The sequence below is a fragment of the Hemicordylus capensis genome, chromosome 10, assembly GCF_027244095.1.
Source record: "Hemicordylus capensis ecotype Gifberg chromosome 10, rHemCap1.1.pri, whole genome shotgun sequence".
Lineage (NCBI taxonomy): Eukaryota > Metazoa > Chordata > Lepidosauria > Squamata > Cordylidae > Hemicordylus > Hemicordylus capensis.
This window is the reverse complement of record NC_069666.1, coordinates 3736796-3749602: the sequence shown is the minus strand read 5'-3', so window position 1 is coordinate 3749602 and position 12807 is coordinate 3736796. Positions and strand designations below refer to the sequence as shown.

The following is a 12807-nucleotide window of genomic DNA, read 5'->3' as shown; positions in this document are numbered from 1 at the left end:
CACATCTCACTGGCACTCCACTGAAGTGACTGAAGGCATGTCTGGACGACAGGCATGCCACTGGAAGAGAAATCCTTAATCCACTTACATTCCTTTTAATGTCTCCCTGCTTCACTGCAAGCTTTAAGTCCAGCACTATCACCCCCATGTCACTCTCTAAGCTGTTCGGGTCTTCCAGTTTTAGGATCTTCTCACTGGTCCTGCAAGCAGAAAGAGTCATTTGGTTCTTTGGCCCAAGATCAGCTGCCTACCTTACAATCAGGAGTCACTGAAAACGGGACCTCGGCTGAAATGGGATGTATCCATATGAACCCACATAAAAACTTTCAAGGTTAGCTTCACAGGTTCTCCTCTCTGGCCTCCCATCCTTGGATTTGATGGCTTATGGCATGATTTTTTACGTTGCAGAATTTAGCAAGCTTAACTGTGACATGTTCTTAAATTTGTCAGCAAGATATACTTCTAAAATTCTCCCCATCCTTCAGTTATTCTTCAACATTATTTATTTTATTTCTTATAGTTTTATACCACTCTATCTGTTAGCTCTGGGCAGTTTACAACAAACAAAACAAAGACATAACAACCAATTAAAACCAGTAAAACAAATAGACTAAAACAATTTTAAATTGTTCTAAAACCCTGGAAGGCCAGACTAAAAAAACCTTATTTACTCTTCAATGCAAAACTCACACAGTTTAGAGGATTCAGCAAGTCAGACTGAAGTGCTATCATGTTATGCATCTCTGAACTATGTTTTATAGACTACATTAACCAGTGTTTCTCAGGATGCAATCCTATGTAGAGTTATTTGGGAGCAAGCCCCACTGAACTTCAGGGGACTTGCTTCCAAGCAAACATGCCTAAGACTGGGTTAGATTAAAGATAATTGCAATTTTAATCAGCTCTGAACATACTTGTTGAGTTCCAGTTCACCCAAGGTTACAACCGCTGAACCCATGAAGTCTGAAGTGGTTAAATCCCGATCATATACCTGGTTGAGAAAGGGGGGGGAGAGAAAGAGAGAAACGACAGATCAACATCTGAAAACAATTTCTGCAAACTGGATAAAAAGAGTTGATTGGTTCCCATTAATTCTATATTGTGTGAGCAAAAACAAACAGTTGAAGAGCTTTAGAATGAGAGGCGAGTCATGGAAAATCAGGATCTAGTTAATTTGAAAAGCAATGGTTGATTTAAGAAAAAAACTTCCTTCAAAAGTAATCACAACACTTTCTTGAAAATATCCCTTTCCTCCTAAAAAACTTTTTTAAAGTGTTTTGATAAAACCAATAATTTAAGACCTACAGTTCTGTCAGTTTCAAAAAAACTGTGAACATATATATATTTTTTAAGTTCTCAAAAAAAAAGAGAGTAAAAAAAAAGAGAGAGAGAGAGAACATGAGAACCTGACAAGCTGTTGAATTAAAACTTAGTGGGCTTTTTTTTCCCCCTTCCCACAGGGATGCATTCTGCCTTTGCCACCCTCAAACAGATGGTTCCCAACATACCGATAGTTTAACTATTTCTTGAGAACATGCCTGTCCAGAAATAGGTGTTTTAGCTAAAAGACAGCTTTGCAAACAGTGCTTGCATCTAGTAGCATGAAGGCTTGTTAACTATGGGGAGAGAGAGATTGTTTTCAAGAATGTGGTAAGTGGTCACGACAGAGCCATGGTGTCTCTTGCCATTTCCTTCATCCTTTTGTAACATTTGGTCAAACAAAAATGCATCTCCCTCCTGCTTTGGGGCATGCTGTTGCACCCCACCCCCCAGAAGAGCCACCTCCTTAGGTTTGACTTCTTCCAGTCAGGACGCCTGCTGAGAATTGCGACTCACAGAGGCACAGAAAAGCAACTTCTGTGGATTTTGTGAGCAAATCACACAACACGTGATCCACTTGTGGAACTCTGCCACAGGATGTGGTGACACATCCTGGATGGCTTTAAAAGGGGTTTGGATGACTTCATGGAAGAGAGGTCTATCAACCAGTCAGAGGGCTGTGGGCCACCTCCAGCCTCAAAGGCAGGATGCCTCTGAGTACCAGTTGCAGGGGAGTAATGGCAGGTGAGAGGGCATGCTCCTTTCAACTCCTGCCTCTGGCTTCCAGCGGCATCTGGTGGGTCACTGTGCGAAACAGGATGCTGGACTAGATGGGCATTCTTGGGCCTAATCCAGCAGGGCTGTTCTTAGGATCCAAAAAGAGAAAGATTCAACCTACAGGCATAAGATGGGGCTAACTGGTTTATGGCCCATCTGAATAGAAATTGACCGAGTCTACAAAGCAGCATTCTAGTCCCGGGAAAGGAGGGAAGAGAATACAAGAGAGCCTCGATAACCGCGGGGGTTCTATTCCGGGCTGCAGCCACGGATATGGAAACTGCAAATATTGAGTTATGGGATCCGATGGGATTGTGGGGGTTAGGTTCCTGGTCAGTCGAAAATTGGCCAAATTTCACAAGGTGGGGGAGCTTCTTACTGTGCTCTGCTGCTCCCCTGAGTCATGCTGTGGACCAAAACTGGCCGAAAATTGGTATGTGTGTTTTCTCTATATATGTTTGTTTTAAGGACAGGAGACATTTTGTGGCTCCGTCAAAGAAAATGGCAGCTGGAAATGAGTCTCTAGAGTCCCTGTATAATTCCTCCCTTGGCAAAATTCAATGACTCTGACAGTACCTTCACACGAAGCTTCTGATCAAGTGCTTGTATGGGAAGCACCACCGTCTCGTCCCAGATGGGGTTCAGGTTCTTATAGATGACTTTGCTTTTGTAGAGCGTTTTCCCATTCAGCTTGAACTTCACGTAGGGATCGCTCGTACCTTGGAGTGAAGAATAAATGGATTCAGTTAAACTTAAAATGCATTTGTACACACACACAAATTATTATATCCATTTAAAAGTGTACCATACAGGAAAGAGAAGACCGAAAAATATAACTTCAAGGGGCAAGAGTGAGCACAGTGGTTAGAGTTTCCCCGCAAACTTAACAAAAGAGGCACCTTTTAAAAGTAGCGATTCTCTTGGGGGAGCAGGCATGAATCTCCCCTTTGCTATGTAGGGTATGCCTTGGTTTGCATTTGGATGGGTGACTAGATGTGAGTGCTATGATATAGTCCCTTTAGGGGATGGGGCTGTAGCTCAGTGATCGAGCCCGTGAGTATAAGAACAGCCCTGCTGGATCAGGCCCAAGGCATCTCTAATCCCGCATCCTGTTTCCCACAGTGGCCCACCAGATGCCCCTGAGAAACATACAGGCAAGAGGTATGTGTGTGCCCTCTCTCCTGCTGTTGCTCCCCTGCAACTGGGATTCAGAGGCATCCTGCGTCTGAAGCTGGAGGTGGCCTATAGCCACCAGGCTAGTAGCCATTGGTAGACTTGCCCTCCATGAATTTCTCTAAGTTATCCAGGCTGGTTGCTGTCTTGTGGCCAAGAGTTCCATAAGTTAATGATGTGTTATGTGAAAGAAGGCCTGAGGTTCATTCCCTTGCTGTATCTCCAGGGAGAGGAGGAAGAAACCCCTGTCTGAAACTCTGGAGGGCTGTTACCAGTCAGTGTAGACAATATAATGGTCTGGCTCAATATAAAAGGCAGCTTCCTATGTTTCTAAGAGAGATGCTTGGAGTGTGATCTTCATGTACAGATAGCACACACACACACACACACAAAGTGCATTTCATTTAAGGGCAGAGACACCCAGATAATAAAACCAAGCGTGAAGTATTACCAATAACCTTCAGAGGATGCTTTTGCACTCGGAAATGGGATTAATGGGGCTGCTTCACCGTCATCCTTTTGTTAATTTCTCGTGAATATTCCAATCCTCTTCTCTCCTTTCTAAAAAGGGAGAAGGAAGACAGAAGACACGAGAGGAGAGAGACCGACAGAGAGAGGGGCTGCCTTTATCTTCCTGATAAGCAGAGACTGCCGGCATATTAAGAGGGAGAAGAAAAAAGTCCCTCAACTATTAACTACATGAAAGAGGCAATATGAAGACAGAACAAGAAAAGTAACCGGCTGCATGAAAACATGAATACGGCCAAGGCGGCAGGTGGTTGAAATGCACAACTCATCTGTTTCTTAAATGGAACATGAGCCCTTCAACAAAGCGCGCCTTTGAAAAGGAAGACACAGACAGACAATGTGTGCGCGGCTGCTGCAATATTAATCCAAAAATAACCGCCCCTTTCTAAATAGGGAAGAGACCTTCGGGGATATTCTGCATTTCTCACACCGGGGCTGGAGTTTCGTGGTTGTCGGAATAAACCCACCCCCTTCTCTTTCTGCAAAATAATACTGTTCATGCGGAGCGAGCTTTAACAACTTTTCCAGTGGAGATAGCGAAAAAACCCCACAGTGTGTACATGTGTGGGGTTTGGTGGCGGGGAGAGGGAAGGGAGAACTATAATGAAAGAGGCTTTTAATTAAATGAGATTGCCTCCCTGGGATCAGGACTTCATGCTTGTCAGCTTACTCTCAAAATAAACATCTCAGAACCGGGCCTCCATGGTGTCACTTACGAAGGCAAAGCACGCCGGGTAATCCCTAGGTATCTTGACAGCTACATAATGTTCAAACTGTTTCACGGGTGAGCGCCAGCACTGGCGTGAAAGAAAATATTAATGTCTGGAATTAATAGAAAAAGAGGGGACGGTGGTTGACAAAGCCAAAATGAGGGGAAGACGTGTCAAGTTAGTAGCACGTTAATTGTGAGGGGAAAATAATTGAGAGGCGGGGAAGGAGAAGCGAGAGAAAAGAAACGAAGCGGCAAGGGGGGGGTTCGCCTCGTCCCCCTGCCCGAGCCGAGCAAAAAACACTGTCTTACTGTCAAGAAAGTAACGTCTCAACTAGGCAAGCCATGGGTGGGAGAGAAAGGAGACGCGCACGGAAGCGGGGAGGAGGGCCGGCCGCTCGGAAACGCAACCCCGAGAATACATAAGTGACAGGCCTTCAGAGCCAGCCGACAGATGGGCTTTAACCTTAATATCGGCAGCTTTGCAAACAACGCGGCTGCAAGGGGCTGACTTGAAAACAGAATCACTGGCCAAACGCCTACCTGCTAGGGCCACAACAGCCAGGTTTGGGTTTTTTTTAAATAAAAGAAACAGATATTTGTGCTCATCTGCATTTCATCAGCATTGCTATGCAAACGAACACGAGAGAAGAGAAACACGATACGAGCTACACCTTCATTATTCAAATGAGACCCCTTTCCTCGTTTGATATAATAGAAATTAAACCGTTTTGTTTTTTTTTAAAGCAGTGTGGTACTTGTAAACATATGCAAGATTCTTCCTTCCTTAAATGAGTATAAGGCAGGGAGGGGTTAAGAACATAAGAAGCTGCCGTATACTGAGTCAGACCATTGGTCCATCTAGCTCAGTATTGTCTGCACAGACTGGCAGCGGCTTCTCCCAGGTTGCAGGCAGGAGTCTCTCTCAGCCCTATCTTGGAGATGCTGCCAGGGAGGGAACTTGGAACCTAGATGCTCTTCCCACAGTGGCTCCATTCCCTCAGGGGAATATCTTACAGTGCTCATATGTTGTCTCCCATTAAAATGCAAACTAGGGCACACCCTGCTTAGCAAAGGGGGACAATTCATGCTTGCTACCACAAGACCATGGTCACTAAGGGTCAACATCAACTTGCTGGCACTCAATCAATCAATCAACCAACAGGACCAGCTCTATATTTGCTGTGCAGATTCCCTGAAACTGGCAACTTGACACTTTATTATTATTATTATTTGCTATTGACAACCTTACTGCAAAGTTATGTGGCTTACAACTTGTCAATTTCCCCCTAGTATCCCAACCTCCTCACCCCAACCCCTCTTCTCATCCCCATGCCAGATGGGGAGAAGTGGGGGGAGAGAATGAAGGGGAGGGAAGAAGGAAGACAGGGGAAGGGAAGGAAAAGAAAGAGACACACACCTTTCTATCTGCGGATAAAGGCAGTTAACACACTTTTTAAAGCAGCTAAGGACATTATTCTAATTCAAGCAGACAACATGAGCCCCCAACTTGTTCGGTTGTTGTTGTTTTTTAAGAACAAAACAAAACAGGGACAACATGTGAAACTATCAGATGAAATTGTAGGCAGTTGTAATTCCAAGATTCTGCTTGTTATGTTTTATCCACCCGTTCTCCATGGAGCTGTTCAGACAACACACAGAACCAGAGTCAGATTTGGGTTCTCTGCAACGTTCTGGTACTGTTCCCTCCCAGTGAAAATTGTCCAAAGGGTTTATAAATAGCGACTGCCGCCCTCTAGCAGTTCAACCGAGAACAACCAGAGCAACTTCCTCGTGCCTCAGAACTTCAGTGTTTACTCATTTTTAGTTATTTATTTGATTTCTGCACTGCCCTTCCAAAAAATCGTGCAAATACCCATATCTACACAAATAGAGAATGACCCCGAGTTTGAGACCACCCCCTTAAAAAAAATTAGAGGTTAAATATTGGTTATATTATTCAAGCAAAAGGCAGAGGAATCTGAATTTAAGACAACGCTCCCCTCCCAAAAAAACCCCATATCAAGGCACTTGGGGGGGAAAAACCCTAGTCTTGGATTCAGGTAAATACAATATCATTTTGCTTCATTTCCTGCTGTGCATACCTGGATTTGCCTCTTTTTTCATTTTATAGACAGGCTTGTGAGCCTGGATATCTGAGGTTACAGGATCATCGGCCATCACAACATTATGGAAATGCTAAAGAGCCACCTAATGGTGCAGCAGGGAAGTAACTTGCCTAGGGAGCAAGAGGTTGGCGGTTCGAATCCCCGCTGGTATGTTTCCCAGACTATAGGAAACGCCTATATCGGGCAGCAGCAATATAGGAAGGTGTTGAAAGGCATCATCTCATCCTGCGTGGGAAATGGCAATGGTAAACCCCTCCTGTATTCTACCAAAGACAATCACAGGGCTCCCTGGTCGCCAGGAGTCGACACCGATTCGACGGCACACTTTACCTTTTTAAAGAGTATATTACAATAAAGGTGGGAGCGTAATTTTTGAAAAAAATCAGACACTATGCACACAATTGCATATTAGGATAGGAACACAGAAGACTCCCTTATATTGAGGCAGAGCCTTGGTCCATCTGCTTATTATCATCTAAGCAGTAACTCTCCAAGGTCTCAGCCCGGAGCCAGAAACCTATCTCCTACCTGGGTATTCTCCCAGGGAATGAATTTGGGATTTTCTATGTGTAAAGCAGATGCTCTTCCCCTGACCTACAGACCTATCCCCTCAGGGGAATATCTTACAGCCCTCATGTGGTCTCCCATCCAAACACAAGCCAAGGCATACCCTGCTTAGCAAAGGGGACCATTCATGCTTGCTACCACAAGACCAGCTCTCCTCCCAAACAGAGATCTGCCTTACACAGTTATAATTTTAAATGTTAACCTTAGAAAGCCTAGCCTAGCTATTGCTTAGTGGAGAAGAGAAAAGGCTCAACGGACTTGGTTTCAAGGTCTTGCATAACTTTTTTTTTTAAATGAAGTATTTTTAAAAACCTTACCAACCCCTCCTTTTACACAGTGCATTGGGGAAGGGAAGTTAATACCCATGTTAAATGCATGCCACACATTCTGCAACTCAAGTTTCTATGTCAGTTTTTGTAGAAATGTCCCTGCAGTTTGTTTGTTTATTGTATTTGTACACCGCCACAAACTCACAGCTCTGGGCAGCTTACAACACAACAAAACAAATCAACACATTTCAAAAGTTTAAACACCACAATTCTAGTTTAAAAGCTTGGTGAATAAATGCATCTAAAGAAGCTCTTTTTAAGAGCTTTGAGAAACAGGGAGGCTCTTCTTTGGGCCGGGAGGATATTTGATTTGATTTTTACATTTTATATCCCGCTCTTCCTCCAAGGAGCCCAGAGCGGTGTACTACATACTTATTGCAAAGATATTCCAAAGCTTTCCATTTTAAAAACACACACTCTACAAAACAATACATACAAAATAGAAGCCAAAGGTCCAAAAAACAAAAACACAAGAACAGCAGCAGTAACTAAAGCCAACAAAGAGAAAGGAGCATAAAATCTTCTTTTGAACTGGTTGCCAATTTTAATGATGTATTTCTGGTTTTATTGCAAACTGCCCTGGGCCACTTTGGGAATATAAGAACAAACAAAGAAAGTAATCTGTTACCACAGGCTTTGGGCGGGGTGGAAATCGACTCGCTTTTAGGAGAAAACGGAATGTGCATCTGCTAGAAGCAAGTTCCAGTCCAGAGCGTTCCTGGGGCTGCTACCAAAAAGGCCCTGTTCCTGCTAGAGGGTAATCTTGCCTTCCCTTAAAACAGAATCCGAAGCAGCAGCACTGAAGGGCTGAGGTGGCTCCCTGGAGCCAACCTGCTCTAGGGACAGCCCAAGGTATGGCCAGGTACGCAATACTGCTTTCCCCATGATCCAGGTGGGGCCAACCCCTTTTCAGAACTGATCCTTGCAAGCTTTGAAAGCAGCATAGCAGGCGAGGAGGGAATTCTGCCAGTAGACTCCTCTTGTCTCTTTGAGCTTCTTGCAAACTTTGCAGGGATTGCGAGGAGAGGCAACCTGTGCAAAGTCTGCTGCAATGGGTCTGATAGGTTTGAAACTAAATGCGCCCAAGACAGCAGGGGGGTGGCATTCAATAATCGGCCACCCAACCACCACTGCCGGTGGCCACCTGGCCTCCGCTTGCCCCATGAAAAGGATGCCCCTAGTATGTCACAGAACATCAGCTGCTGCTTGAGATGCCAGATCTTCTCTCGGCAATGGTCCTTCTGATCTGCCAACCCAAATTATCCTCTGCAAGTTTCCAGGACGACGATGACAGTGGCCCAGTTCCCATAATCACTTGAATCGAGGTTTAATATGGGTTACCAGTACTGATGGGATTGGGTCATTCTAACTGTGGTTTGAGCCTGGTTTGATTTTTAAATAAACTTTTCTAAATAATAATAATAACTTTTTATTGTTAACAGTTATCACCACATTACAGTTTTTGAAAGCATATGAAACTTTTTTTTAAAAAAAAACAGACTTTTATAGGATTGTTTCTATTACTGCTGCTTTGTCTCTTGTATGGTTATGTGGTGCTGTTTTTAAACCTTTTTATCAGATCTGTATTGTTATATTCTAGTCGATATTTTAATTGTGTATTTTTTGTAGTTTTGTGTTAACTTTTGTGTGAACTGCCTTGAGATTATTTTAATGAAAGGTGGTATAGAAATTTTATAAATTTTTTAAAAATTGTTTAACATTCTAACAGTTTCATGGACCAAGGGTCTGACTCAGTATACAGGTATATGGCAGTTTCCTATGAGACTTTCATTGCTTCTAATATCCTGCAGCATACAAAGCCAGCCACAAGAGGGAGCTGCTAAAACAGCATACTCATTCAAAGCCTTTTTCCTATTGTATCCTGCAAAACAAATCACGTAACTAGTAAGTATTATTGTTATTATTTACATGTATATCTCCAAGTAGATAAGAGCATCAAGAAGTTTTGCATCTTTTAAAAAAATCATTAAAAAGGTACTGCAAAATAAAGGAACAGTACACATCTCCAGTTAGGGCTGGAAAAAATCCTTGTCTGGATTCTGGAGCACTGCTGCTGCCGGTCAGGTTAGGCAATAATGAGCTAGATGAACCAAGAGTCTGACTCAGGGAGCTTCCTGCATTCAAGCACTTTAGTTTTTACACAAAGGTAAGCAAAGCAGTGGAGCTTCCATGGTCCAGCTTTTTCTCTAAACAAGGTTGATGGGTTTTAATGGGAGTGCATTACAACCTAAAAAGCTTCCCCTTTTTAAGTGTTATGGGATGTTGCCAGGATTAAGACCTCCCTAGCGCAGTGGGGAAGTGACTTGACTAGCAAGCCAGAGGTTGCCGGTTCGAATCCCCACTGGTATGTTTCCCAGACTATGGGAAACACCTATATTGGGCAGCAGCGATATAGGAAGATGCTGAAAGGCATCATCTCATACTGTGCGGGAGAAGGCAGTGGTCAACCCCTCCTGTATTCTACCCAAGAAAAACCACAGGGCTCTGTGGGTGCCAGGAGTCAACTCCGACTCGACGGCACACTTTACTTTAGTCTTACAGAACAGAGCAGCTCCACAAGGAACGCCCCAGAAATGTTTATTAGGCACAGTCTAGAAAAGTCTTTGACCTTTGTAGTAACCGTAGGGGATGGTCTACAGCTCAGCAGGAGAGAATCTGCTATGTAAGGTAACTCCCTAGTAGCATCTTCATTTAAGACTGATCTCAGGTACCAAGGCATGAGAGGAGAGCTGGTCTTGTGGTAGCAAGCATGACTTGTCCCCTTAGCTAAGCAGGGTCCACCCTGGCTGCATATAAATGGGAGACTTGATGTGTGAGCACTGGAAGAGATTCCCTTCAGGGGGATGGAGCCACTCTGGGGAGAGCAGAAAAAGGTTCCAAGTTCCCTCCCTGGCAGCATCGCCAAGAGAGGGCCGAGAGAGATTCCTGCCTGCAACCTTGGAGAAGCCGCTGCCAGTCTGTGAAGACAATACTGAGCTAGACAGACCAATGGTCTGACTCAGTATATGGCAGCTTCCTATGTTCAGGCAGGGAATCCCTCCCACCCACCCCCGATTGAGACCCTAGAGAGTTTGGATTTGACAATTAACAAGTCCCCCAGAGGCCCAAACCAAACCTTACTACATTTCTACAAGACTTTTCAGTGAGCTTTGGCAAGCCAAATCTAGTTTTGTGAACGAGTCACTGGTGCATCCTGGAGAATAAGCTTCTTCAAGAAGGGAGAGCAGGAAAAGGAGGTGCCCAGTTGCAAACCGGCCCACAAGAGGACAACAGGCATTTGCTTTCTTAAAAAACTCTCATCAATTTCCAACTTCGAAGAGAGGATGTTTCAATAACTGGCTCTTCCAGATCAGCTCTGGGTGTGCTGCAGAATCCCAAAGCGGAATACAATAGAAAGGGAAGGCAGCAGAGTATCCACAGCGTGCTCTAGGTCAGGGATTCTCAACGTTGGGTAGGCCAGATGTTATTGGACTTCAACTCCCATAATCCTCAACCAGAGGCCACTGGGTCTGGGGATTATGGGAGTTGGAGTCCAACAACATCTGGAGACCCAACGTCGAGAATCCCTGCTCTAGGTTATCACCCAAACAAACTGACCCAATCAAATGGCAGAACCTGACCTAATTTGTCTCTGCCGGAGGAACGCCCCCCTATGAAGCTCATTAACACGGCTTGTTTCAGCACGTGTGAGATTCCAGTGGAACCACAGGCGGGCAGGGCTGACCGAAAACGTTTCCCAAACCGAGAAGCATCTCGAGAGAGTAAGCCATTCTACCTGCCATGGGGTCCTGACTTCCCCTGTCTTGCTCTCACAGATCAGAGAGAGAGAGAGAGAGAGAGAGAGAGAGAGAGAGAGAGAGAGAGAACCACCTCTCTCCCTCTCCGTGAACACTGCAAATTTTAAGAAGATCTACTGCCATTCCTGCAGCCAGCAAGCAGCCCCCTGAAACCTTTGCCCAGTTTCATGCCTCCCCCTCCAAAAAGACCAACTGCTCCTTCCAGTTCTGCAGCTACAATCAGGCCTCCAAGAGTATGTGGGGCATTTCAGTCCCACACCCAGGCCTCACAGCAAGGTCGTTGGCAGCACCAAATCTGTCACCATCTAGACAACTCTCGACCAGTCCTGTCCGCGCACAGACACCAGAAAGCAATCGACTCACCACAGCGATCCCGGATGACCAGGTTTCTTCCTTCTTTCAGATGTATCGTTAGCAGGTATGCAAATGAGCCGGGCAATTTGCTCAAACCCTCACTTCCTGCCTCAAGCGCCTGCGAAAGAGTCAAGAAGGGAAACCGATACATGAGTTTCGCTTCCCATTAAGAGCACCCCTCCAACACACAAATGTTTCCTTTAGCATTTCTGGGAATTAGGATTCATTTATTTTTTATTTTTTACATTTTATATCCCGCTCTTCCTCCAAGGAGCCCAGAGCGGTGTACGACATACTTGAGTTTCTCCTCACAACAACCCTGTGAAGTAGGTTGGGCTGAGAGAGAAGTGACTGGCCCAGAGTCACCCAGCAAGTCTCATGGCTGAGTGGGGATTTGAACTCGGGTCTTCCCGGTCCTAGTCCAGCACTCTAACCACTACACATGAGAGAACCATGCATCCACCGGATCAGGGGATGGAGCCACTCTGGGAAGAGCAGAAGGTTCCAGGTTCCCTCCCTGGCAGCATCTCAGTATAAAAATATTCACTGAATTTGTAAACCACTTTGGGGACACTGGTTGAAAAGCGGAATATAAATATTCATCGTATTCGTATTTTTAAAAAACACAGAACAAAACCAACACTTACGGATTGCTCGTCAAATAGCTGAGAGGAACACGAGGAGCCGAGGTTGGATCCTGCGCACGAAAGCTGTCAAGAAAAAAAAGAGAGGTTTTTATGAAGTAGAGGTTGTGCTGACATTGGAAGGAGAGCTGGTTTTGTGGCGGCAAGCGTGAACTGTCCCCTTTGCTAAGCAGGGTCCAGCCTGGTTTGCATTTGAATGGGAGACTCTGTGTGAGGACGAAGATATTCCCCTCAGGGACCATAGCTCAATGGAAGAGCATCTGCTTGCGTGCAGAAGGTTCCAAGTTCCCTCCCAGGCAGCATCTCCAGGATAGGGCTGAGAGAGACGCCTGCCTGCAATCTTGGAGAAGCCACTGCCAGTCTGTGTAGACAGTACTGCATGAGATGAACCAATAGTCTGACTCAGTATGGCAGCTCCGTGTTTCGATGAATATCTGCACCACGATGCTAGGCTTTTGA

General features: G+C 44.9%; 1 protein-coding gene across 5 annotated transcripts in view; it reads right to left on the bottom strand.

The window, feature by feature from the left end:
* Positions 1 to 12807, bottom strand: part of MCTP2 (multiple C2 and transmembrane domain containing 2) — a 97120-nt gene that overhangs the window by 63137 nt on the left and 21176 nt on the right. For all 5 annotated transcript variants that reach the window (XM_053271681.1, XM_053271683.1, XM_053271682.1 and 2 more), the window contains exons 4-8: positions 12352 to 12414; positions 11714 to 11822; positions 2674 to 2816; positions 915 to 991; positions 89 to 200 (exon numbers count right to left, since the gene is read on the bottom strand). In XM_053271681.1, the coding sequence (XP_053127656.1) occupies positions 89 to 200; positions 915 to 991; positions 2674 to 2816; positions 11714 to 11822; positions 12352 to 12414 (504 nt within the window). The remainder of the gene's footprint in view (positions 1 to 88; positions 201 to 914; positions 992 to 2673; positions 2817 to 11713; positions 11823 to 12351; positions 12415 to 12807) is intronic.